The sequence below is a fragment of the Leopardus geoffroyi genome, chromosome A1 (genome assembly GCF_018350155.1).
Source record: "Leopardus geoffroyi isolate Oge1 chromosome A1, O.geoffroyi_Oge1_pat1.0, whole genome shotgun sequence".
NCBI classification, from domain to species: Eukaryota; Metazoa; Chordata; class Mammalia; order Carnivora; family Felidae; genus Leopardus; species Leopardus geoffroyi.
In genome coordinates, this window is record NC_059326.1 from 208340190 (window position 1) to 208366906 (window position 26717).

The 26717-nt window shown below is 44.7% G+C and overlaps 1 protein-coding gene across 1 annotated transcript in view; it reads left to right on the forward strand.

Annotated features, from left to right (window-relative positions):
• Window positions 1–26717, forward strand: part of LIFR (LIF receptor subunit alpha) — a 79388-nt gene continuing 52671 nt past the window's right edge. The window contains exons 1-3 of the mRNA XM_045439799.1: window positions 1–310; window positions 24041–24201; window positions 25835–25949. Of these exons, the coding sequence (XP_045295755.1) occupies window positions 24060–24201; window positions 25835–25949 (257 nt within the window). The 5' untranslated portion in view covers window positions 1–310; window positions 24041–24059. The remainder of the gene's footprint in view (window positions 311–24040; window positions 24202–25834; window positions 25950–26717) is intronic.

Below are 26717 nucleotides of genomic sequence, written 5' to 3' on the forward strand. Positions count from 1 at the left end.
CCGCCCCCGCGCGCCGCAGTCCGGGCTGAAGCGTCTCGGCCGTGGCCGTGGCCGTTAGCGTTGCCTCCTGGAGGCTCTGGCGGCGGCGGCGACTCCCAGGGCTCGCGGAGGGCAGCCGGCCGCCCCCAGCTCGTGGCCGCCTCGAGCAGCCCGGCGCTGGGACTGGGGAGGCGAGGCGGCGGCGGCGGGTTGTGCCCGGCCCCCCTCCTCCTCGCCTCCGGTCCCCGGGCGACTGCGGACTCCGGGCAGCCCCCGGGCGGCGGCCGAGCGGACGGCGGGGGATGGCGAGATAGCGGCGCGGGAGCGGCCCGTGAGTGCCGGAGGCGGGTGGGCGCGGCGCGGGGCGTGGGGAAGCGCGAGCCACGGAGCCCGGTGCCCGGTGCCGTGGGCGCGTCGCCGCGAGCGCCTGGCGGCTCGGGCGGGGTGGGGGCAGCGCTCCGGCCGGCTCCGGTCTGGGGGCGTCCGCGAGGACTGACACCGGGGTGGGGGGAATGCTCCCGGTCGTGCCGCTCTCCGCGCGCCCTCGGGCCACCCCGCGTCCGGGAGGGCGCCCACTCCCTGGCCGCGAAATTCTGCCCCACGTAGGGCAGTAAGTTCTGAGACCAGAGGCTACCTGGGGGATGGGAAGGAGCTTTAATTTTTATTTTCCTTTGGAGATGTAACCAGCCGGGTGATTGCGTGACCCCGTGCCTCGACTCTTCATTAAACAGTTCTTTCTCTCTTCCTCCCTTATTTATGATTGTATTTAATTTACCTGTACTTTTTATGTGCTTCTGTCCGAAGGCGCTAACCTCGATAAAGCCAAAGTTGAAGTGTTAGCGATCAAAGTGAGGCTTCTTGCACGATGCCACTTTTGATGTGTTGTCTGAAAGGAAGGACCTGGAGTCTTGAGTTCTGACCCCTACAGAAAACTCTGCACGTCAGGTGGTTGTGCATTAACTTCAGGGCTTGAATAATGGGATTCTGGTGCCCACCTTCGGCTACCAAAAAACAAACTCAAAAGCATATGAGGTCTTTACTCTCCGTTGGGTATCTTTGTGTTCCTTTTTGTATGAATGTGTTTAATGCAGTCAAATATTGATAGAACGGGTGTGCATTTTTTTGAGTGACATTTGTGTGAAAATGAATTCTTTGCATTTGTTTTTATGTGTCCTTTTAACTTACATTTTTCAACAAAAAGGTTTCAGTTTAAGGTTTGCCTTCCCATTGTTCGTTTTCAGTTTCAGATTTCTCTTTAATTAAAAAAAGTTTTGGTTGGAGTAAAAGTCATGTGACCTAGTAGTATCATTTAGTCAGGGGTCCACAAATGAATCCTAAATTAAAGCCCATTCCCATCCGCTGCAAATGAAAAATTAAAGCGTTTGTATACTGAAAATGATGGTTGCCCCTCCCCCTAAAATTATTTTGCTGCAGATCTGAAATCATATTTCACCAAAATCGGAGGGTTCCTTGTCTAAACAAGCCTGGCAGAGGAAAGAAAACCTAAGTGTAGTAGTTAGTGTGTTCTCAAAAACTGGGGACTCTCCCCTCGTTTTTGACATTGACGTCCTGTTTTATTGCCAGGTGGAAACTGTGTTAATTTGGAGACTTCATTAGGTAGTTACATGCTCAATTTAAATACGAGGTATGTTTTCAAGGTGAACCTAGCAGCTCTTTCCCTTCCAAGAATTGAACTGAGGCTTATTTGCTTTGTAATAGGTGAGATCACAAGCGAGCCTCTCTTAATTAGTGGAGACTTGGATTCTCTTCTGGGAATTAAGGATCAGGAACTCTGCTGTCGAATGGAACAACTTTTGTGATTTTTGAAAGCCTGTACTCTTAATGGGTCTTCTTGAATAATATGCTGGTAACCGTATACGCTATTTTGATATTGAAATGTATTGTATTAATTTGTGGGATGGGCAGTTTGTGCACACTGGAGGAGATCAAATAGATATGAAGAGCTCTGGAGTGGAAAGTCCATCTTTCTCCCTTCTCTGCAGCAAGTACCCTGTTCTCCCCAGGAATCAGGGTTCCTAGTTTCTTACATATATCTTTCCAGATATACCTTATGCTAGTATAAACGTTTTGTATGTTTCTTTTTATTTGTCTTTCCGCAAACGAGGTCACTTTGTATATGCTGTTCTGCACCAGCTCCCCGCCCTTCCCTTAGAGTACTAAATCTTGGCAGTCTATCAGTACTTAAGAGAGCTGGCTCATTCTCTGGGAGCCGCTGAAAGTACAAGTACTCCAATAAGGATGAACCATAATTTATTTAACCTCTTTTTTTTTTTAATTGAGGTATGTGTAGGTTGTTTCTAATATTTTGTTATAAAATTATTGTAAAACTTGTGTTTTTAAAGTTTTTGAGTGGGTTTCACTTATTCCCAAAGGCAGTCGTAACATACGTCTCTGTAGCACATTCCAGGAAATAAATGCCCCTTCTCTCCAATATACACTTTTTGCTTTTGTATAATTTCACAGTGACCCGTAAAGATCTTTGGTGTCTTTGTGATGAAGCCTGAGCCATGATGGCCAGTAAACTAAGGTCATATACCTTGATTAACACCTTACCTCTTTGTTTCAAGAAAAGAAAGAAAAGAACAGATACAAATTTTTAAGAATAATCTGTAAGAAAAACTCATAAAAGATTAAATATTTTTGAACATGGAGAAAAGGCTTGTACCTTTGATTAAGTTGAAGATGAAGGCAGTTTTTGTTTCATGAGACTTGTTTACCATTAGGCACTGAAATACCTGCCTTCTGTAGATTATCACCAGTATCTCACACTTTCATGCTGTTATAATATGGTTATAATTTGTACAGTTTGGGAGGTTAGAAGTAACTCTTAAGGGGAGGTATGCTTTTGGAAAATATTTGGCTCTTTAAAAATTGACATCTCAGTGCTTTTAAAACGAATCGTAGAAACAGTACTAATCCTAGAAATTGAGCCTAATACATCATAAAATTTGAGTATTAGCCAATGCTGAGTTTTACATGTTTATTACATTTATTTTTGGAGAGTGTTTTTAAGATGAGGGTAAGCTATACTTTTTTTTTTTTAACCTATCAAACAACTTTCTTAGTGTTTAAGATGTTTTCTTTTTCCTTATTATTTGGCACCTGTCATTGTAGTACAAAACTGCTAATATTGTCTATATTTGCTCTTCTTAAATAAGCATACATTGAGCATCTGTTACATTCCAGGCACCCTTATAGGGACTGCGAATATAGCACTGCACAGGGCAGGCAGACCCCACTTTTAATGAGTTCACAAATTACTGGGGGAGATGGATAAAAAGCAGAGAAGCAGTAAAGGAAATGATACCAAGTAGTGATAAGTACTGGGAAAGTAATGAGTCACTGTGGTAAAGACAGGATGGGGGCTGCTGTTTTAGATTGAGTGTTCCTGGAACTTTCTCTCAGGTAGAGAGATTTGAGCAGAGCTGAATGAGGCAAGGAGTCTGTGTGTTTGGAGGTCTGGAGGAAGAGTGGCTCAGGCAGAGGGAACCGCAGGTGCAAAGGCCCTCCGGTGAGGCTGGGCCTGTCTTACCAGAGGAGCAGAGGGCTGCCTCTGTGGCTGGGGTCCGTGATGGAGAGCAGATGGGGAGAGTGCCGGGCCGGGGAGAACAGGCACTGTACCTGGTGCCCGAGTGTTTGCACGTGTGAAGGAGTATTGTAGACGTGGAATAGAGGCCTTGGATGGGTTGTTCCTCCACCTTCTGAAAGCTCCAGGAGGGCAGGCAGGGGTCTGGCTGTTCCCCACCCTCTCCCACCAGCAGGAACAGCTGGCTGTGAATATTTGTTGAAGTAATGAATAATTGGGGAGTTTCAAAAAAATAATCCTGCCTGATTTTGGCCAAAATACTTAGATTCGGGAGTCTTGAGCTTTCCATCATGGCTGTGGCCCTTGACATTACCAAATCTGTGATGTACATTCTCTCAAAGTATTGCTTTGTGTTGGTTGCATTTGATTGCTTTTCCATGAAATTGAAGTGTGAGGGCTTAAAAACATACCTAATTTTCCAGGACAGTGCTGAGTAATTTAGTCAGAAGTTTCACCTGTGGTATCAGTAGGTTTGCTATTTGCTTGAGCATAACATTTTCAAAGATGCCTTTTTTTGGGTTTTGTTTACTGAATGGATGAATTCCTTTGAGCAGATGACAGACTAATGAGCAAATAAAATATATGTACTTTATGCAGGTACTTCTATTCTCACAGGAAGAATGTGTGCATGTTCTATTTTAGGAAATATCAGGAACTGGGGTATTTCCTCTTCCCAACTTCTAATCTGTTTGTCATTCTAAATACATGTTCCCTTACATTAATTGAAAGCGTGGGAAATGAGTTTTGTGCCAAGTAATTGTTATAGATGTTTAATAAGAATCTGTTATCTTTCTCTTGACTGTGACTTTTTGGCTTCTGTGTGACATTAGGAATTTGGTCATCTCGCCGAGTGAGGGTTTTAAATTTTTTAATTTGCTATTCGAACTGGTTGATACCAGAACCGAATAAGTTGTTTCTAGGTTTCTCTTCCAACTTTTTCTCATGAGTTCTGCACAGACACTGTAAAGGATGGATTCTGTGGCTCCTAAAACTTAGGTCAGCTTTGTCCTTGTCACTGTCACTGCAGCGAAAGCTCTTTAGCGGTATAGCAGAAGCACGTGAGAATCTGTTTTATGTGTAACTCGTTGTGGTCACTTAGCAGCTTAGATGTTTGAGCTGAAGTACTTTTCCTGCCTCCTTTGTATTTCCTCTGTGAACCACAGAGATGCAGAATTCCAAATCAGACTTCGGTTGTCTGAAATCAGAGCAGATACTTTCTCGCCCATCACTGCCGCTCATGTTGCTCACATAAGCAAAGGTTGCGTTTATCAGATGCGGTTTTATGGGTTTTATGTTGGAAGTTGGAGAAGCACTTCTGGTGGGTGAGCTTTTCATGGAATTTTGCACAGAGGTGAGAAAAATCTTGGCATTTACCCAATTCTTCTTTTGTGTGGCAGGTACAGAAGACGACTTGGAATCCTGATAGGTGCCTGGAGTTGAGAATCTCTCTGTGTTATTAAGTGGCAGCATTCTGCACTTAGACCACAAAGAAGTGATGTCACTTCCTGAAAGTGTGTGTGTGGCCTTTCCCTAGAAGGGGGCTTGGGTTACTGAGGCCCCTTGCTGCGCCTTCCTCTCACTGCTCTCAGAAGCAGCCTTCAAGGAGACTCTGGAGCTGAGGACAGTGGAAATGGTGGCGGCAGGAACATCTGGTGGAAAATAACAAGTGGCAGAAGTAGTGTTTCCCATTTCTAATATTAGAAATGCTAATGGGGCAGTGAGCGGTAGATGTTCTGTGGGCAGAATTGTGTGTCTGTTGAGCTGGGGGTGTGGGTGAGCTGGGGAGAAATGAGAATCTGCTACCTGGCCACAAGCTTGGAGACCCACTGCTGTGCCAGCGAGGTCCTGTTTCACATTTCATGCCTCAGTATTCATAGTGCAGAACAAAAGTGAAGGAGGCAAGAAGGTTTTAGGAACCTCTTCAAAGAAACTGTTAAAGTTGGGAGCATAAATCTTCATCTAATTGGAAACCTCTCCTGTGTTTATTCCTCGAAGATACCTGGCTCACCATAGTTTTACCGTGAACGTAAAATGATCTTTTTTGGAGATCCAGGTTCAGGTTTCGTGGAACTATATAGAGCTTAAAATGCAAAGCACGTATCAGTAATAAGAACTTACACATTCAGACGAAACCAAAGAAAGTATAGAATTTGAGAGCCACAAGAGGTCGCAGGTCATCTGGTCCACTTCTTAAGTTGACTTGCGAAGAGACCAAGACCAGAGCTGTTGTGATTTGCCCAAGAATCCAGTGGCTCCACGCTGGGACCGTGGAACCCCGATGTGCTGATTCTTCGCTACAGGGCCCTGAGCTCCCCCCTTAGAACAGCAGCTCCTTGAAGGCAGGGACTCTGTGGGGTTCGCCACTGTGTCCTCAACAGAGAACATTGCCCAGCCCATAGGCATTCAGATGCTTGTTGCTAAATGAGTATCTACAGGATTTTAACAACTTCAGAGTGCCCCATTAGCTATAATATAGTACAGTATTTATAAAACTTGAAAGAATATGCAATTTCATGAGTTTCTTGTTAAAAAAATAGATCACATTACTCTTAAAGCCCCCAATATTAAGCCTCATATTAGCCAGATGGGAAAGTGAAGGTGTGGCGTTTTACTTACTAGCTTGGGCACTTTTCTGAGTCTGGCTTCACTACATTTTCTAATTGTCATTCTGTAAGCTCTGTCAGCTGGGATCTGATGTCATTAACATTTTATATTTTGTTTTTGAAGACATGTATTTTAAAATGCAGCATCTGGGCACCTGGGTGACTCCGTCAGTTCAGCGTCTGACTTGATTTCGGCTCAGGTCGTGATCTCATGATTAGGGAGTTTGAGCCCTGCATTGTTTCCATGCTAATAGCATGGAACCTGCTTGGGAGTCTCTCCCCCCCCCCCCCCCCCGCCCCTCCCCTGCTTGCCCTCTCTCTCTCTCTCCCTCAAAATAAATAAATTAATTAAATAAGTTTAAAATACGTCATTTGTTGTCTGAATTGTTTGCTGTTTCTCCACATATGTTTTACCAGTCATTTCACTATTTTTAAAACCGAAGGCCATATAGGGATTTGATTGTTTAAAAACAAATCTAGCCAAAGGGATGGGGGAATTGTCACTTTCAAATCCTGCTGGTGGGTGTTTGAATTGTTACAACTTTCCAGGAGGGCAATTTGGTATTACTCATCGAAAGCCTCAAAAATGTGCCATGTCTCTTAGTCAGGCATTTCCATCACAAGGAATTTAAACTAAGGAAAAAAAAACATGTGTACAGAGACCAATCTGTAGCAATGGTTCTTACCTCCACGCTGTGTGTGGAGACCATATTCCTCAGTAGCTGTCTTTCCCACACTGGTTCTTAACTTGGTGGGAAGTCCACTTAGTGTGGAGTGTCTCAAAATTGCACGGGGTGCTCTCTGAAGTTTGGGAAAAACACATTTCCAGAATCTGGTGACGTCCCCACAAAGTACACACAAAAAAACAAACAACCTCTAATTTGCAAAATGATTTTTGTAGCTTTGTTTATAGTTCTAAGCTAGAAACAGTTTAAATGCTCAATAATAGGGATTGGTTAAACAAATTGTGGTATGTACATGTAATGGAAAAAACCCTTTATTCATGAACAGTGAGGTAGGTAAGGGAGTAATTTATTGATGTGAAAGATATTCAGAATTTGCAAACTGAAAAAGCAGATTGTAAAATGGCGTGTGTAAAAAAAATTTTTTTTAAATGTTTGTTTATCTTGAGAGAGAGAGCACGAGCAAGCAGGGGAGGGGCAGAGTGAGATGAGAGGGAGAGAGAGAGAATCCCAAGCAGGCTTGGCACAGCACAGAACCAGACATGGGGCTCGACCTCATGAACCTCGAGATCATGACCAGAGCCAAAATCAAGAGTTAGCCGCTTAACTGACTGAGCCACCCTGGCACCGCATGCATCTGTAAATTGATCTAAGTTTTTTGGTGATTTTATTTTGGAGGGCGAATGTGACAGAGCGTCTAGAATACAGAATGTGTATACAGTTTTCTACCTATTATATATGGGAAAATGTCAGGGAAATTATACACCAAATATTAGGTAGGATTATTTTTGTGTGTTGAAATTACAAGTGACTGTTAGTTATTTTTTTTTATTACTGTTTTCCTGATTTCCACTATATAAAGCATGTTATATAATTAAGACAATGGGATCAGATGCTATTTCCCATTTACTGGTTGTGTGAACCTGGGCAGGTTCTGTCTCTCTTTCCTTATCTGTAAAATGGGAATAATAATGTCCAGCTCAAGGTGCCTGAAGTAGCGTTTGATAAGTGTTACCTTGACTTCACCTATCTGATATGATTAAGACCAATATTATGTTTCTATTAATGTAGAATTTCTAAGCAGAATAATTTGTTTTACAAGTCCCATTGTTGTGAAAAGCATTTCAGGACATTCTGACAAAATATTTCATTGCTTTTGGTCGCTGATTTTGTTGAATTTTTATTTAGTTTAAACTTTTTTTTTTAAAGTTTATTTATTTAGAGAGAGAGAGAGAGGGAGAACACGCATGGGAGGGACAGAGAGAGAGAATCCCAAACAGGCTCCCCACTGTCAGCGTGGAGCCCTATGTGGGGCTCAAACTCATGAACCATGAGATCATGACCTGAGCTGAAATCAAGAGTTGGGCGCTTAACTGACTGAGCCACCCAGGCACCCTGCATTTTTATTTACTTTAAAACTGAAATGCTTTCCATTGCCAAGAAATTTTATTTTGAATTGAAGGCTTTTTTCCCCTTCTGTTTTTGTCTTTAACAGTAGTAAGTTCTTGAAGGTCAAGGTCTCGTCATCTTTCCTTTTGTAGAGTCAGAATGAAATGTGATTCACTCCTTCAGTAACTGTCAGGGGCCTTTTTTCCCTGGGTGGTGGGTAGGCATCAGGTACACAGCAGCGCCCAGGACAGACATACCCCATCATTTGCATGACATGGGAGGTGACCAGGATGGTTCAGGGCCAGGAGGCACACTCACACTCAATAAAAGGTCTTCCGCAGCTGACAGACACGTAGACCTCATTTCCTCCCCTGCAATTTTAAAAGAAACTTCGTTGTGATGTTACTTTTCAGTGAAACAAACTGTGCCTCCTGCTTATTCCACAAAGCACCTGAGGAGCAGACTGGGTTATTGTTGCCTTCACTGACAGTTTACATTACACCTGCTTGAGAATACCCGAGGCTAAAAGTCTCTAAATTGCTGCTGTGTGTCTTCTGTGAAGGACGGGCCTTTCTGAGCTTACCTTTTCTAAAATTACTGTGATGGGTTCCTACTAGTAAATTTAGGACCGAATGGAATACATGGATCCCATTTGAGAAATTCTAGCACATACTCTTACTGAGGGTGAGGACAATAAAGCATGCACTTTAGAGTAATGTTTCTACTTGACAGTGTATAAAACGACATTAATTTTGTAATTTCCTAATGTAAGGGCAGTTTTTAAGTTGGCAATAGTTGAAATATTCTGATGTAAAGCAGACCCAACAGTCACGGAAGAAGCCTTGGAATTTCACAGGTAGTGACCTTGCGTATCATTCCCCTCAGACAGCCCGATAAAAGAACGTGGTCCCCACAAACCTTTTTTCTTGTGTCTACAAAATGCATGGAAGGTTAAGTCATGCCACAGGTCAGAGGCACCAGCAGAGCCAACATCTTATTCTTCATTTATCTCACGTTTTTCCTGTCTACACCATTGCTTTGCATGGTCCATTTTACCCCCTCCACCCTGCCCCCCCAGCAGTTAGCTTCCCTTTTTTGGTTGAGGAAAGACCACTTTGCAGAAAGAAACACGCTTTATCTCTCTCAGTGAGATGTACTGAGTATGCATTGGTGAGTAGGAAGCAGCCAAGCCGTGTTGACATGCGGACGGTAGGCTGTCGGCTAGACATCGAATTTAGCGCACTCGCCCTTTCTCAAACACCAGCTTCAATAAAATTACAGACGTCTCTGTTTTGGACCTTTTCAGCTCTCTTCCAGATAATCAAAGCTGTGATTGCTGTACTCACACATCCCATGGGCTGTATTTATTGCTGGGATCAAAAGCTCAAACACTTGCAGGTGCAGTGAAGGTCACGTACCTTGCTGAGTGCGTCCGATCTGCCTTTTGTCTCCATGCTTTTGGTAGACACAGTGAGCGATACTTCACTTTCTTTTTACTACACGGTAGACAGCAGTGATGATCTAGATGGTAAATGGCAACTGGAAGTTGTCTCAGTTCTGGGGACCAGTAAGGAGAGACACCAGGGGAGGTTGCTGTGCCACGTGAGCTTCGTTTCGAAGGATGGGCTGGTGTTTGTTCAACAGACGAAGGGTGGGACGGACATGCTGGGCAGAGGGTGCAGCGTGTGCGGTGACCCAGAGGACCACCGAGTCTGGCCTGTCTGGGGCAACTTGAGTGCAGGGGCAATGTGTGCAGAGGTGGGATTGGGGAGTTAAGAAAGCCTCGTGTCCTGCTAAAGTTGGCGCCTTTTCCAGTAGGTCAGGGAGACTGGTGGGAAACTTCAGGCCTGTGAGACCAGCATTTCAGAAACGTGACCTGGTTGTGCCGTGTAGGGTTTGGGGAGCCGGAGACCAGTGAGGGGCACTGCAGCAATGCAGGCCGAGGGGAAGGGGCCCCCGCCAGGCCCGGCCCCTGAAGTTCGTCTGTGTTGTCCTAACAGTGTCCAGGCGGTGGCACACAAGCTCCTCTCGCGCCCGGCCCTCCGTGCCCGTTTTTCAAGCTTCTGATTGAACTGCGCGCAGAAGCATTCCATGTGTTTAAAGCTCCCAAGCACTGGTCTACTGATGGCTTCTCCTTAAGTTGCTAAATGTTCAAGGGGTTCCCAAGTGTGCGTGGTAGGTGGAGCCCAGAGCGATGACGTAGCTGCTTGGGTTAAAGATGTTGGTCAAAGGGTAGGAGCTTTCAGTTCTAAGGTGAGTGGGTTCTGGGGATCTAATGGACAGCAGGGCGAGTACAGTTAATTTTGTATTGTATGCTTAGAAATGGCTGTGAGAACAGATCTTAAGCATGTCCACTCTGCACACACAAAAAAGTAACTGTGAAGCGATGGACGTGTTAAGTTGATTGTGGTGGTCATTTCACGGGGTACATGCATATCAACACATCAAGTTGTACACTTGAAAAGTATACAGTTTTGTCAGTTCTACCTCAGTAAAGCTGAGAAAAAAACAGGGAGTAGGTACACCTGTGGAGAGATGGGATAAGAAAGTGTGGTGTGAGATTTATATTGAAGCAAGAACTTCTTTTTTATTCTTTAATAATTTTTTTATGTGTTAATTTTTTTGAGAGAGAGAGAGACCACGAGCTGGGGAGGGGCAGAGAGAGGAGGGTGGGGGACAGAGGATCCGAAGCGGGCTCTGCGCTGACAGCAGAGAGCCCGATGGGGAACTAGAACTCATGTACCGTAAGATCATGACCTGAGCCCAAGTCGAATGCTCAACCGACTGAGCCACCCAGGCGCCCTTGAAGCAAGAACTTCTCATAGTTTGAGCAATAATAAAGACAATAATAGTCTCTGTTTCATATTAATGATACCTTGACATTTGATTACCTACCTGTTAAATTTTCAGACTAAAAGTGAATCCTCCAGTTTTAATGCCACTGGAGGGGAGGATTTTATGCATTGTGGTAAATGAGGAGGCAAAAGAGTTATCCTTATTATTACTATTTTGGCAGTTACGTTACATTATTGGCCCATTTCACTGATCAGTCTTTGGTGTTTTTCCCACATGTGGCTGCTAAATTATGCCTCTTCCAACCTGTGTTTGTTCATTTTCTACATGTGTTGTCATTGTCAGCATCAGCATCATTTTGAACCTGAAATTATCAATGCTGAATTTATCTTATTGGATTAGTTTGTTGGATTAGTTTATTAGAACCCTCATTATTACATGCAGTATATTTGCTGTTTTGCCCATTTTTTTCATCCACGGATTTGACGAATGTGATTCCTGTGTCATCATCTAGTTCGTTAATGACAATGTCAAGAGAAATAGTGTGTCACACCCGTCAGTAAACTTTGTCCAGGGTGACGTCATCCGCTAAGAGGCACCCCTTGAGTAAGGCTGGGGAACATGGTGAAAGAACCCCCTTCACTCTTTTGCGTACAACCTGTGTCTCTTCATCTCGTTCATAAATACCTTTCAGTAAATATGTTCTGTTTCTGACGCTTGCTTTCCCAGTTCAGTAGCCTCATCAGGTAAGGGGATGAGGGGTGGGGGCTGAGAACACTGGCCTAGGGTCCCTTTCCTGACATGTCCTGCAGGATCCTGACCCAGGATCATTGTAAAGCTTCCGTGTCTCTGGTCTGTAGAACCTACTTTCTTGACGGAACGTCTCACAGAACATCCCTTTCCCAAACGGTTTTGCCAGAAACCAGTTATTTCTGTTGTATTTTTCATTCTCTGTTCCACTCTGTTCAGAAGTTTCAAGTGAATGTAAGGTGCAGTGCTCTGCCCCCACATCTGTACAAGATGTTGTAGACTGTGGTCTGAAGCTAAAGGTTTTGTTTTAATTCTTTTTCTTTTCCTTTTTTTCTTTTGAGAAGCACTCGTATTCTAAAATAATGCTTCAGATTTTGAGATCTGTAATTAAAGAATACCATAAAGGAAAGAAAAGGACCCAGTGAATTCTTTTGGAGAGGAGAGCTTTGAGATTCCAACCCCAAACAATGTTAAGAAACATTCAGGCCCCTTTTGGTCGATATCTGTGCGCTGAAATATAAATCTTCAGACCGTTTATATTTTAAGATCATTTCAACAACAAGTCAAGAATTTTTTAATGCCAATACATTTTGAAAACAGGTTGTTAACTGGTGCCCTAAGAACTGTACTTGGCCTTCAGATATGTTTCCTTTGGCCCGCATAGTGTTTTGTAAAGAATTAGTTGCCAGCGTTAAAAATAAGGAGATTTCACGTTACAAAACCAAACCAAACCTGCCTTCCTGTCCCTTTTTTCAAAAAGGGTCAAAAAGGTCTGTGACTTCCGGGGCCCCGTGTTCCCACGTGGCGGTTATGTGGGAGTCCAGCACGGGCTCCAGGCTGCCCGCCACCGCTGTCTGCTCCGCACTTGTTTCCCGCAGCCGGCTCCACTCGCCTCGTCCGGCTGGTCCTTGGAGTAGGTTTGAGCTTGCACCTGCTGGGGTAGGAGCTAACCAGTTCCGAGTATACTTGGGAGAACAGCAAGGTGGTAGCAGTCTGCAGTTTTGTTCCCTGAACACAGGCTGTCTGACCTCTGTCTTGAGGTGACAGCCGGAAGTGCCTGGTAAAGCAGGTGGAATTTCCCCAGCAACAGCACGCAGCTGGGCAGCTGGGCAGGGTGGAGGAGGCCAGCACTCTTCACGCATTCTAGCTCCGCTGGTTCCCGGTGACAAGCAGCGTGCCCCAGGAATGAAACAACTGTGCATTTCTTAGGACATGGAAAGTAGAGGGAAGTAGGCCTGGGCGGTAGTTGTCTGATTCTAGAGACGTCAGGGAATTTGTCTGAGGTCACATACCTGCCGCCCGGTCAGTGGCGGAATAGGGACTGGAGCCCAGGACTTGTTGCCCTGGTTCAGTGAGTTTTCCACTGCACATTTTTCATTTATGTGTAATTGTCTAGGGATGGGGGAATCAGGCCTGGATTCAAATCCTCGTTCTGTTCCTGACAACATGTGTGACCTCAGGCAAGTGTCAAAACCTGTCTGTGCATCATTTTCCTTGTTATAAAGAAGGGGAGAATAATGATACTGACCTCATAGGGTGCTTACGGGGATTAAATATGATACCGCATTTAAAGAACTTAAAGCAATGCCTGCTTGTGATAAATAATGTATTAATAATGCATGATACCTGAAAATAACATTAGTACATTGTATATTATCATAGTAGACTTAGCTGAAACCAGCATTGCAACCATACAAAACTATTACATAATCATTTTTTTCCTCTTAGAATTTAGAAAGGGCTTTTAGGATGGCTTTACTCCATGTATTTTTTTTTTTTGAAGCCAACAATTTGAGCCAATTTTATCTTTTTATTCATAATTTTTTTCTGTCGCAGACAGGCGCATTCAAAAGCATACCATACAGCTTCCTCTTCAGAATGTAAAGAAATAATTGAGTGTCATGAAAATATTTTCAGTTCCTCACCAAAAATGCCATTTGGGTGGATTCGTTCGATTCACTGAATAGATCTTGAATATATTGTGCATTTAAACCCCATTCAGATGCAGGAGTGTTATAAAGATAAATCTCTGTTCCTTAGGGAGCTCATAATTAATGGGAAGAGAGGGTTGGAGGAAGGGAAAGCATAACCTCCGTTAATACCTGGTATGATACAATAAATGCCCGAGGTGGAACTTGTGCAGAGTGCACTGGGAACATTAAGTGATGCCAGCGTCTGGACGTGATGGCCTGCGAGAGATCCAGGAGGCAAGGACGCCCACGGACAGGGAGTTGAGAAGGAGGATCAGCTTGTGGGGCCGAAGTTTGAATTTGAATTTGGACGTACAGCCTGAGCAGTTGGTTGGGCCGCCTCCTGACTGTTGGCCTGAAGCTTGAAGGGACAGTGAGGGCTAGAGATGGAGAAGCTGATGGAAGCCAGGTGAGTCATCGCCGAAGCCAGAGGCCACGAGGTGGATTAAGCTGTGATTAAAGTACATGTGACGGCGATGCTGCTGAGGGCCCGCCAGAGCAGTGGCCTTGGAGAGAGGGGGACAGGGTTGGGGGGGGGAGAGGTGGAGCCACGTGTAGGAGGTAAAACTGGTGAGTAGGTGGACGAGGTGGGGAAGAAGGTGGGGTTAAGGGTGACTCTCGCTTGGGTGACCCAGGAGAGACTGGTGCCACGAACAAGACCTGGGGCGCAAGAGAGTAGGTTGGGAAGGGAAACTGAGTTTAATTTTATACCTGTGGAGTTTTTGAGGGATCTGTGAAATCTCTAAGTGGATATGTAGCGTCAAAATATTTGTCATTCCTGAAGGACCTCGTTTGAGTGGATTTGTGTAGATAAACAAGAAGTTGCCTAGTGGACAGATGGTTCATCTGTAGCTGGGAAGAGACCAGTCCTAGAAATACGGATTTGGACATCATTAGCTGTGAACGATGATTAAAGCCACCGAATAGATGATGCTGTTGAGTGAAGGTGCACAGGGTGACAGATCGGTGGGCTAAGGGAGTCCCTTCCCAGCAAGGAAGTTGAGAAGGAATGCTCTCTTATGGGCATCTCTAATCAACGGGGGAAGGAATGGATTCTTTAATTAGTGGTGTTAGGGTCAGCGTAACCTTTGGGGGCCAGGGGAACCTGCGTCCCGACTCCTCTTGTACACCGAAATTAATTTCAAAAGGACCAAAGTTTCAGATGTTAAAAGCCTTAAATGTACTGGAAGATTAGATGGGTGACCATTTTTACAACTTCGGCATGAGAAAGTGTTCACGGTCAGAAACCGGAAAGGACAAAATTGGGGAACCTGACTTAATGAAAGTCCAACAAAACCTCACTGGAAAGTAAGAAAACAAGCTGGAAATATGTGCATTGCATGTAGCAGTCCATCTGTGTACTGGGCTGTGATGTTAGGCTGTTCTTATCAAGCAGGGAGAAAAAGATTAGTGTCTAATTAGAAAAATGGGCAAAAGACAGAATGAGCGTTTTATTCATAAAGCATCTCAGATTACCAATAGACACGTGAAAGGTAGTTTTGACTACATATTCAGGAAATGCCATTTATGGCCTAACAGATGGAAGAGATCAAAATTAAAAAAAAAATCCTTGATCTTGGTGAGAGTGTGGGGAAGCAGGTACTTGGGAACGAGCTGTTCCTGATTGTTTTTGGAAGGTAAGCTTTTATCGTGCTTTTTCCCCAGCATGTTGAAGATCCCTTGGCTGATTTTGGACCAAGACGGAGTGTTCTTCAGGTTGTTTCTGTACTATAATAATAGAGCGTTTAACTCTTGTGATAGAAGGCAAAAACAAGTTCGCGGGTGTGATAGACATTGTTAGCATTTATCGAAGGCTGTTGCATGTCAGCGACTCTGACCGCCCAGCAGAGGTGAGAGGCGAACGTACAGACCTCAGTCGGCAGCGCTGTGGAGTGTCTGGTGGATCCCGAAGCACAGGAGGAGTTGGGGGTGTGGAGCATCCCAAGAGGCAGTGGTTGGAGGGGGTCCTGAGGCCTGTGGGAATGTGTGGAGCTGGAGGGTGGTTCCCTGCTGCAGTGGGGGGGTGAAGGGGATGGCTCTGAAGGGTTTTGTCTACCAGGCTGGCCAGGAACTTGACGCTGGAATCATGGGGAGTCTTCAGAGGAGTCTTAGACACCAGAGTGGTGTACTCAAAATTGTCTTTTTTTTTTTTTTGAACGTTTATTTATTTTTGAGACAGAGAGAGACAGAGCATGAATGGAGGAGGGGCAGAGAGAGAGTGGGAGACACAGAATCGGAAGCAGGCTCCAGGCTTTGAGCCATTAGCCCAGAGCCCGATGCGGGGCTCGAACTCACGGACTGCGAGATTGTGACCTGAGCTGAAGTCGGGCGCCTAACTGACTGAGCCACCCAGGCGCCCCTCAAAATTGTTTTGACACGCTGAAGTTGATAGTGAACAGCCCCTTGAATTAACAGGGAAGCCCTCACTGGAGTGAAGATCGTCAAAACTGAAGGAGAGGAACGTAAAGATCCTGAAAAACAAAAAGTCAGACCGAGGAACACTTTTGGGGAAACGCTATCCTGCAGAATCCACGAAGACATATTCTTACAGCACAAGTCACATTTCATTATCAGTCTCCTGCACGCAGATTCAGATTAGAGCAGGATAATGGAATCCGGAGGCCGTGAGATGTCTCTCAGATTCCCAAACATTTCTTGGCTCACAGGGCTCTTGATGTTTCATTGTTTTCATGGTGCCCCTAGGTCCAAAGAAATGCCTAACAGCTCTTTTTGTGAAGTACTTAGTTCCAGACAACTTAGTATTTATGACCTGACACTTTAGTAGCGGTTTGGAAAAATAACGTGTATCAATTTTTAAAACAAAGATAATATTTTGATGTTATTCTTTAAAAGCCACATGTGTGAAAGATAATATTTTGATGTTATTCTTCAAAAGCCACTTGTGTGAACCTGTTGGGTACTGCATACCTTCTCAAACCTTGGAAACAGGTCGGGACACTGCCACCCTTGTTTCCATTTGTACGTTGATATCTGGATGGGTGGTGCTTGTATTTTATCACAGCACCCAATGACCCTGTCTTTGCAGGATAAGTGACGTCATTGAGAGGAATGTAGCAATCGCCTAAGTGTTGAAAGTGACCTACCTTGGGGTGCCTGGGTGGAGCAGTCTGTTAAGCGAAGCATCCGACTTCGGCTCAGGTCATGATCTCACAGTTTGTGGGCTCAAGCCCCTCATCGAGCTCTGTGCTGACAGCTCAGAGCCTGGAGCCTGCTTTGGATTCTGTCTCCCTCTCTCTCTGCCCCTCCCCCACGTGTGTGTGTGTGTGTGTGTGTGTGTGTGTGTGTGTGTGTGTGTGTGTGTTGCATGCGCGCTCTCTCTCTCTCTCTAAAAAAAAGAAAGAAAGAAACAGAAACTGACTTACCTTCCTGACTTGAGCTAAAGGTTCTGACAGTGTTGGACAGTGATGTCACTTTGTTTCCTTTGAAAATTTAAAATACACTGTAATATCCCAGATGGCTTGCTTTTGTGCCTTGGGGCGCCTCAGTGCGTCGACTGGGAACTGCAGCTCCGACTCTGTGTTCTGGGCTGGGCAGTCCTTGGGTCAGCCATCAGCCAGCTTAAACTTGTGAGTGTCGGTGCCGTGCTGGACAGTGGGGGCTTACGGTGAAAGGAGAGGCAGCATCCTCTCAAGGAACTTGGAGTGTGTGGGAGGAATTACAAAACTGGGAAGTGATGCCTGGGAGCCAGGGTCAGCAAGCTTTCCCTAGGAGGCCAGGTAGTAAATAAATCTTTTAGGCTTTGCTGGCCATGCAGTCTCTGTGGACTCTGCCCAGTCCTAACACTATAATGCGAAAGCAGCCACGGGCAGCATGTAACAAACGAGCACGGCCGTGAGCTCAGCTAGTAAAACTTCATTCACAAAAGCAGACATGGCCCACGGCTCATTGTTTGTGCAAGCCCTGAGCTAGAGATGTGATTAAAGCGTGGAAGCAGAAGAAGGAGCCACTGACCTGCCGGGGAATCCCAGAAGGGATCTCAGAGGCCGCCCTGGGCTCTTCCTACCTCCTGCCAGGAGTTTCCCAAGTGAATGGAGGAGAGGAGGCGACAGAAAGCCATACAGAAAGGAATTCCAGGCCCAAGGGAAATACTTGCAGATACAGGGAGTTGTGAAGGGGTGTGGCAGCTTGGAAATGGTAACTGTTAGAGGGGAGGGCACAGGGCTACAGTTCCATGGATCATTTCTCTCATGTTTTGTTTCCTCCCTCATTTTTTGGTGAATCGCATCCTCTAGTAGCCTCCGGAGAATAGGTGCGTGGAGGTGTAGCTTTTGAGTTCTGGCATAGCTTTATAAAATAGATTTTATCATCTCTCGTAATTAGTAGTTTGAGGATAGAATTCAAGTGTGAAAATAATTTTTGCACAGATTCTGGAAATGTTCTCTTTAGCTTTCAACGCCAAGAAGTCTGATACTCCCCCCCACTCCCCCACTGTGTCTGTGGACCACACACCCAGTGTCTCCTCTGCAGCCCGCTCTGAAGATAGTGCTGTCACTGTCCCCGTGTGCTGGCGGAGGGCTGGTTGGGTTCATGCAGCAAGTCCCAGCGTCCTGGTTTTAGAGAACTGTTCCCATAGTGTCTCATTTCCGAAACCTTGTATGGATGGCCTTCCCCTCCCTGGAAGCTTTTGAAATTTTCTTTTACACGGTTATTCTCAGTAATGTACTTTGTTGTAACTGTAAATTCACTGTGCTGAATACTTGCCCGGCTCTTTGAGAACTAGACTTTTTTGCAGCTGAATATATATATATATCAACAATTCTTTGTCTTTGTTATTGCAGTTCTCTCTTAATTAATCTTCCCAAAACACCACTTCCTTCAAGCTTCTCTCTTCCTGAAAAACCTTTACTGTTTTCCTACACAGTCTAGTCTCCGTCTGCCTTTCCAAACCAGCCAGGTTTGTGTTTTTCATAGGTATGTCTCCCTCAACTCAAATCCCCACACTTGACTTAACAGCACAGTGGGGTCTCCCTAACTGCAAAGAAGTTTATGTTCCTGCCAAACCTTCTTCAGAGGCAGTGCCCCGGAGCTGAAGATCTCGTGTATAGGGGAGGTGGAGGCGGGGAATGCAGTTAGGAAACTAGTTGCTGGTCACGGTTTTTCAACGTTTTCTTTTGTCCTCTAATAGAAAAGAATAAAGAAGGGACACTAAAAGAGTATGAATCAGCAGTATGGATACTGTTTACTTCCCATTCAGTCTTCCTTGCTTGGTGGTAAACATTCCAGCATCTCTCCTGTAGGTTTGGTGATCTTGCCTCGTAGTTAAGTGGCTTTTCTGCCTCCAGTGTGCAGTTCCTTTTCTGAATCGGTGACAGGAAGTATCTCATGGTGATGACAAAAAGCTACATTCTCGGGATGAAGGATGCTCTGGGTCATCTTCATTCACGTCTCCCTGACTGAACAGGTGTTTCTCAAGCCCCTTCCCGCTGGCTGTAGTGCCACCCGGGCACTGTAGGCAGAGTCCTGCCGGCAGGATACATTAGCTCTCTGCCACATTTCCCCTTCCCTCCTCACCCCCTTCCCCCTCCTCCCTCCACCCCGCCAGAAGAAAAATCAGATCAAGCCAAATCTGTCTGGACCGCAGTTTCTGGTCCTTCTCTGCCTTTAGCTTTATTTCCCTCTTTTCAACCCTCTTTTCTAATTGTCCTCAGCAGAAAGGACCAAAACCTCATGTGGATTGGAACCAGGATTCTCAAAGCTGAGGAGGAAGCAAACCGAGTGCATACGTGGACGTTCCATTTCCCCAGGAGGGGCGGAAAGCACTGCATGCAGGCTGGCCTGCGCTTCCCCGCAGCCTACGCGAAGTCAGGACGCAACGCAAAGAAACTAACTAAACCAGCGAAAAATAGATTTTTTCCTTTCGATTCCAGCAATTTTGTAAATTGATTCTGCTTGATCTGTTTTCTTAAAAAGAAGATTTGTTGACTTTTTTAATCCTTTAACATCAACGTATTGCATAAGAGACAGACTGGTGGCCCACGGGTGGGGTACCTTCTGAAGGCATATTTTGTTTGGCCTTTAGAATGTCTAAAAAATATAAATTAGTTCCTTATATTTTACAAAGTTGAGCTTTTCATATACATCCCAGGTTTCTACCTTGGCTTGAAAAATAAAATCTGGCAGCATGAGGCCCGCTGCTGCCACCTCTAGGCTGGGCGGGGAGCTCTGGTTTGTGCCTGCCCCTGTGGCCTGTCACTTCTTTTGTCCTCCAGGAATGTGCTGCTGCACTGGGCTGCCACAACAAGCCACAGTGAGCCTCCTTTTGAAAATCAGCTCCTAAAGCTCTCTAAAAACGTGTTCTCCTCTAGGAATAGGGCGTCGGTGGGGAAAAAAGTAAATTTCTGGCAATGTTTCTGTCAGAAGGGAGCAAAGACCAGTTTCACGTGTCCTTTTTCCATTAAAGTTCATTAGAAGGCTCTGTTCGTGTATTGTGGTCTCAAGTGAGTCCCTTTGAAACTCTGCTTAGTAGTGAAGTCAGATCTATCACAAGCACCGTATCATATGGAGCGAGTGACTTCCTCCGAATTTGCTACATAAGTGTTAAGGACAGAAGAAAGTTTTCTTTATCATCCTGCGTGTGTTCACTTAAGCAGGTGTTGGTGGCATTGCCATTGATTGTCCTGTTCCTGTCCTGCACACCCAGCACCCCAGCCTGATGCTCGCTGACCTCGTCAGTGGTGTCCTTGATCGCTGCCTGCGGTCGGCGCCGACCTTGTGCTGGTGTATCTGCTTGCTTGTTGCCTGCCAACAGGAGTGGAATATCACACCTTGACTTTGGGAAGTTTCTCGCTTGAGCCCCGAGTAGAGACGGCTTCGGTGCTGCAGTCCCAGAGGCTGAGGCCGGGAGGGATCAAGTGATTTGCCTCAGTCATGCTGCTGATTAGCCTTGGAGCCAGGAGGAGAGTCTGCGTCCACAGGGTCTGGTCCAGAGCTCGCCTGCCTACATACCCCTCTTGCCACTTCACAGGACACATGTCTCCTTTCTAGAACAACCGTAAACTTGTAGTGAGGGACCGTTTCACCTCGAGCTAATGTTCAGCCAGTCAGTGAATGCGGTGTGTGATTATTTCAGTTACGGTTTGGTCGCTTCCGGGGCTCCTTGATTCAGTTATTCCTGCATAGGCTATGTAATAATTCTGTAACTTTAGCAACTGGCATTTTAGACATTCCACGAATACATTTTCATCCTAATATGTAAGCGAGTTGACACCAGAAGTGACTAGGAAGTTGTTCAGCCAGAAAATGGCTGAACGCCTTTGAAATGTGTGCCCGTGCCTCTTGTTGTGTTTTGGTTATAATTATTTAAGCTACTCGAGATTGCTGTTCTGAGTTTTTGACAGTATTCAGCAGTAGCTGAGAAGAAGTCTTGCCGTCTGCGTTTGCTAAGAAAAGCGTTTTCTGAATCCTCTTTTTGGGCTCCAGTTAGTTAGATGTTGGATCCTTTTTCCTCTCTCAAGTCCCTGCTCTTAACATCTCTTCTCACCTGTTCTGTTCTTGTCTTGGGTTTTTTCCTGAAAGATTGCTCTCAATGTTGTATCCGTTTTTAAAAAACTTTTAGTATCAGCCAATACATTTAACTTACAAGAGCTATTTTTATTCCTGATTATTCCTTTTTCATTGCATTTCTTCTTGTTTTTATGGCCGAGTCCTGTTCATTCTGAGAATACGATTTAGAGGTGGGTATTCTCTTTGTGTTTCAGTTTTCCTCTTTTCCACGTTATCCCTTTTCTCTAGGAGTAATTTTTATTTTTGCCCTGGTGACCCTGTTTATTTGGAATTTCTTTTCATTGTTTTGGGCTCTGCTTGTATGTTTTATGATCCTTGGTTGTCTGTTCCAGTATAAAAACGAGGCACTATTAGGTCTGACAAGGAGTTTTCAGTGCCTTGGAAGGACTCGCGTGTGGTGGGCTTCATCCCAGCAGCAGCGAATGGGAGCGTCATTCCTCTGAGGAACCCCTGTGTGTCAGATGCGGAAGTCTTTCCTCTTGGAGATCTGTGCCTTTGGTAGCTGCTCTGATTTCCCGGACAGTTCTTTTACATTCTGCAGGGAATGTGTCTTTGGGGAGTAGGAACACATCAACGTTGAGGTCTTGAAACAAATCTCTGTTATAAACAGACTGTCTGTAAACAGCCCTGTAAATCGCTGCCTCCCTCTTTATGGACCCAGAGAGGATTTAAATGGCACCACCATCCTTCCATTGTTGTGTTCCCACCAAATCTGATAGCCATCTTTGCTTCCTGTCTTTTCCCTCTATCTCACACAACACCCTGAATACTCTCAATACCACTTACCACGTGTGTGGTACTCTGCTAAGCGCTCTACGTTTATTTACTCCTTTAATCTTTACAAAAAAACTTAAGAGGAAAATATTGTTATTACCCCCACTTTACAGATGAAGAAATTGAGGCACAGAGAGGTTCAGGCCACACAATGAGTCGCACGGCTGGGCTTCAGCCCCAATCTGTGTTTTTTTCACCACACTGTCCTGCCTGCGGTGCTTTGGGAAGACCTTCCATCTCTAGAACAGAGCCTGCATGTGACTGCCTCTTCCACGTCTGCTCTTAGAATCCTAGCCTTCACCACTGGTGGTGATGTCACCTGCACTATGGTTTCCCTGCCTCTTCTCTCCTCCCCTGGAGCCCACCCTCCAGGTAGCAGCTAGAGAAATCTCCCCAAAGTGCACGTCAGATCACGGATCTCCCCTGATTAAAACACAGCAGTGGATTCTTTTCTTGGAACTCCATATCCTTTCCATGGCCCAGAGGCCCTCTGTGGCCTGACCAGCCCACCTCCTCTTGGCCCCAGCCCCGGCCCCTCCTCCTGACATTTGAACCTAGTAAGCTTGTCCTTTCTTAGGGCTTTGTATCTGCTGTTGCCTTTCTTTCCCCTGCTCTTATCATGGCCATCTTCTAGTTATAGTCAGGCCTCAGCTTAGCTAACATCTTCTCTCACACACATTGACTTATTCTAGTTTTTTGGTTTTTTTTAAGTTTATTTATTTAGAGAGAGAGCCATGGAGGGGCAGGGGTGGGGGAGAGAATTCCAAGCAGGCTCCACGCTGTCAGTGCCGAGCCCGACGAGGGGCTCAAAGTCACGAACTGCGAGATCATGACCTGAGCCAAGAATCAAGAGTCGGAAGCTTAACTGCCTGAGCCACCCAGGCGCCTCAGACTTCTTCTAGTTTTTAAAGCACCTTTCAAGATCTGAAATTTCTTACTTGTTTGTATATGTGTATCTCCCAACTAGAGTCCAGGCTCCTTGAGGGCCAGGACTTGGTATGGCTCAGTGTGTATCTCCAGTGCCTGGATGGGGACCCAGTGCTTGGTACCCTGTCTCTAGGCATTTGCTGCTGACAAGTGTCTCTGGGAGCTCTTAGGCTGAACGGCGCCTGCCTGCATTGCAGCCACTCCCCATGGCACACCAGGTTCAATCTCTGCCCATCTTCTTGTTTACCAGCAGCCCCTTTCCTCCCATTGCGGTGTTTGGTACACTTTCATCATTTCTGTGTTGTCAATACTTTTGTCACATCTGCAAACCCGCTATACTACTATGTATCCTAATTCTTTCTTTAAACTATTTAAGTTTATATGAAACATAAACATATCACGGTATAAACGAAAAAGAAATAATGACTCATCACAAATGACTATGTTCATTAAAATGTAAAGTGTCATTCCATACATCGTTTAAAATTGTCAAAACTTCAATTTCATATTCTGCTTTTCTATACTGAATAGTATTGGAGTGGAGAGTTATAAATATGTGCTTGGCTATAATCTTGAACTTGAAGCCCATCATTTGTTTGTTTAATTTTTTTTAATGTTTATTTTTGAGAGGGAGAAAGTGGGCAAGCGCACGTGAGCGTGCACAGTGGGGGAGGGACACAGAGAGAGAGGGAGACACAGAATCTGAAACAGGCTCCAGGCTCCGAGCCCATGCGGGGCTTGAACCCAAGAACCGTGAGGTCATGACCTGAGTTGAAGTTGAATGCTTACCCGACTGAGCCACCCAGGCGCCCCAAGCGGCTGTCATTGAAAGTTGAGCCTGTGACAGATCCCAGAAGCAACTGCTGTGTCTGAATGTTCACATCTCCTGAAGCCCGGGCAGCTTGAGTCTCGTGTGCACAAAGTTGTTCATGTGGAGTATGTTTCAGTATTCGCGCGGCTCTGTTTTCTGTGCCGGTGGGCACAGTACGAGGGGTCTTTGGAGCACTTTGAGCACCGTTTGAAACTCTTCTCCTCGCCTAGGACTGACTGCTTTGCACGGATGATGAACATTTCCTTACGTTTGAGAAGACCATCCCGGATGGTGGATGGTAAAAGGATGAGGATGACTTCAAGTTTCCAGTGGCTCTTACTAACATTTATTCTTCTGTATTTAATGAATCAAGTAAATAGCCAGAAAAGGGGTAAGTACATCTGAGTCTTAGAGAATAAACTGATTGCAATGCCATTGCTATTTTTTGCCATTAATGTTTTGGTTATGAGGTGATCCTGTGTCTTTATTGAACCCTTCAGGTTTTCTGTGGTTAAAATCCATTTCTTTGCAATCTTTTTTTTTTTTTTCCTGTGTACTTTTTGTTCTCTTTTATAAAGGCCCATAAAGGTAGATGTAAATATTCTTGCCCCATTTAAAAAAATTAAGATATTATTTACATAAAATAAAATTCACCCTTTTAGGATAAAATTGTGTGAGTTTTGACAAATGTACACAGTCATGTAAACACTGGCACAATCAAGAAGTAGGACATTCCTCACTCTAGAAAATTCTCCATGCTCCTCTGTATTTAGCCCCTCTCTCCCCACCTCCAGCCAACACTGACCTATGTTCTGTCTATAATTTTGCTTTTCTGAATGTCACATAAATGAAATCTAAATATCTTTCTTTAATAAAATGCTGTGTTCATCTTTTTTAAATATATTGAAAATGTTTGTGTAGATTTACTACCTTACTTATTTTTATGAAGAACATTATCCTTTTGCCCCTGAACTTATTTTTAATATTATTTCCATAATTAAACATCACTTTAAACCCCAGGATCACTGTTGAATAATTTTATTATGATTACTGATAATTTCTAATGTATTTCTAACGTTTCTGTTTTCTGTCATATAAATAGCTTTATAATTTATTGCTTTTCTAAATGCCATGCCAATCGTGTGTAAAAACTAAAAAAATCTTTTTCAGAGACATTTATATAGAGTCTGAGAGGGAATAACCTTTTTTACACTATAATTGCTTTATCCACTCCCTCCTTCCCTCTCTTCCTTCCTTTTGCCTTTTGTCCTCCCTCTCATACCCTCCTTTTTTTTCATTTTCTTTTCAGCATGATAATTTTTCATTGTATAGTGCTTCTGTATTCCATGACCTAATATTATTTTATAGGTATGAATAAGCACTATTAGGATTATAATCTTCTGAGTCATTTGTTACTTTTCAGTTGTTTAGGCCTACACAAAAGACATATTTTTCAGACTCGTGTCAGTTCATTACTGTGTAAATGTCATATGCTTCATAAAAATCTAAAGATTGGTTATGGGGTTTCCGTGCAGGTAGCAGTCTGGTAACAGGCAAAGAGACAGCAATGGCTACAAGTGCTCAGAAGCTGTGTTTGTGGGCATGGGGAACACGTAATTTTTACTTGTAGTTATTTGTTTTGGGGGAAGGAGTGGGGCCAATGGGGCTATTTAAAAGATCTTCTAGGCCCTCTCTGGGTCTCATCCTTGACTCTACCGTCCCTCCCTGCATTTATCTTAGTGGCTGGAGGTGGGACTTTGATGGAGGCCCAGTCCCTAGGTGGTCTAGTGGTTGGCCCACGTCCATCGGTTTCCTCTCCTTTTTTAATCCACAGCTACAAAGAGAAATCTAAAACCAGTCCCTCCTGTGACTCTGCAGTCAGTCCTGCAGAAAGAACCTGGCTCCTGTGCAGACACATGTGCTCATACTCATGACTAAAGATGATTTGATGTGTTGACCTTTTTATAGTGCAGTTAAATTATTAAGCATGTTCTGTGTGTGTGTGTGTTTCTCTCCTTCTCCAGGGGCTCCTCGTGATTTGAAGTGTATCACTAACAATTTGCAAGTGTGGGACTGTTCTTGGAAAGCACCCTCTGGAGCAGGCCATGGTACTGTTTATGAAGTTTGCATTGAAAGCAGGTAATAGAGATACTTTGATTATTAGCTGTAACCTAAAGGTCTTCAATTGTAGAGCATAGAGATTTTGTTCTAGAAATTTTTTAATGAAATTTTAAATCTTAGCTATCTCCTAAAAAATCTGAATCTTACGTCAATCAAAGTGGAAAAAAACCCTTCTCCTGGTTAAAACTTTGATTGTTTTGTTATATGAATGATAAGTATGGAACACACCTTGAATATGTTGTGGATTCTGATCTGTAGAGAAGTTTTACTGGTCTGTCCCACACCATCTGTCTAGATCAGTTAGGTTGAGGTTTTGACTCTGCCAAACGGGAAAGGTCAGGTCTGGAGTAGGCAGTTCAAGGCTGACATGGTTGTTGATGAGAGACCCAGGTTCCTCTTTATCATGCTGCCGTGCCACCTTTGGCAGAGGTCCTCATGGTCCCAGGATGCTTGAGGAGTGGCCGTCATGTCTGCCTTTCCAGAAAGCAATGAGGAAAAGAAGGGTGTAAGAAGTCCCACACAACACATCTTGCACCTGCTTGCATCTTTTTGGCAGAAGTCAGTCAAATGAGGAAGTCTCTTTGCGTAAGAGGCGGGGTAGTGTGCCTGGATAAACCTGGGGTTAATGTAGGGAAAGGGAGAGTGGACATCAGGAGGCCAGTCGCAGGTCCCACCACCTTCCCCCTCTCGGGCGATCTTGGAGAAGGCCACAAGCTCCGAAGCCTGGAGGTGAGGCCTTTGGGCTCTCTGCAAACCAGAACATTCTCTTCGCTGTCCCTGACTCCA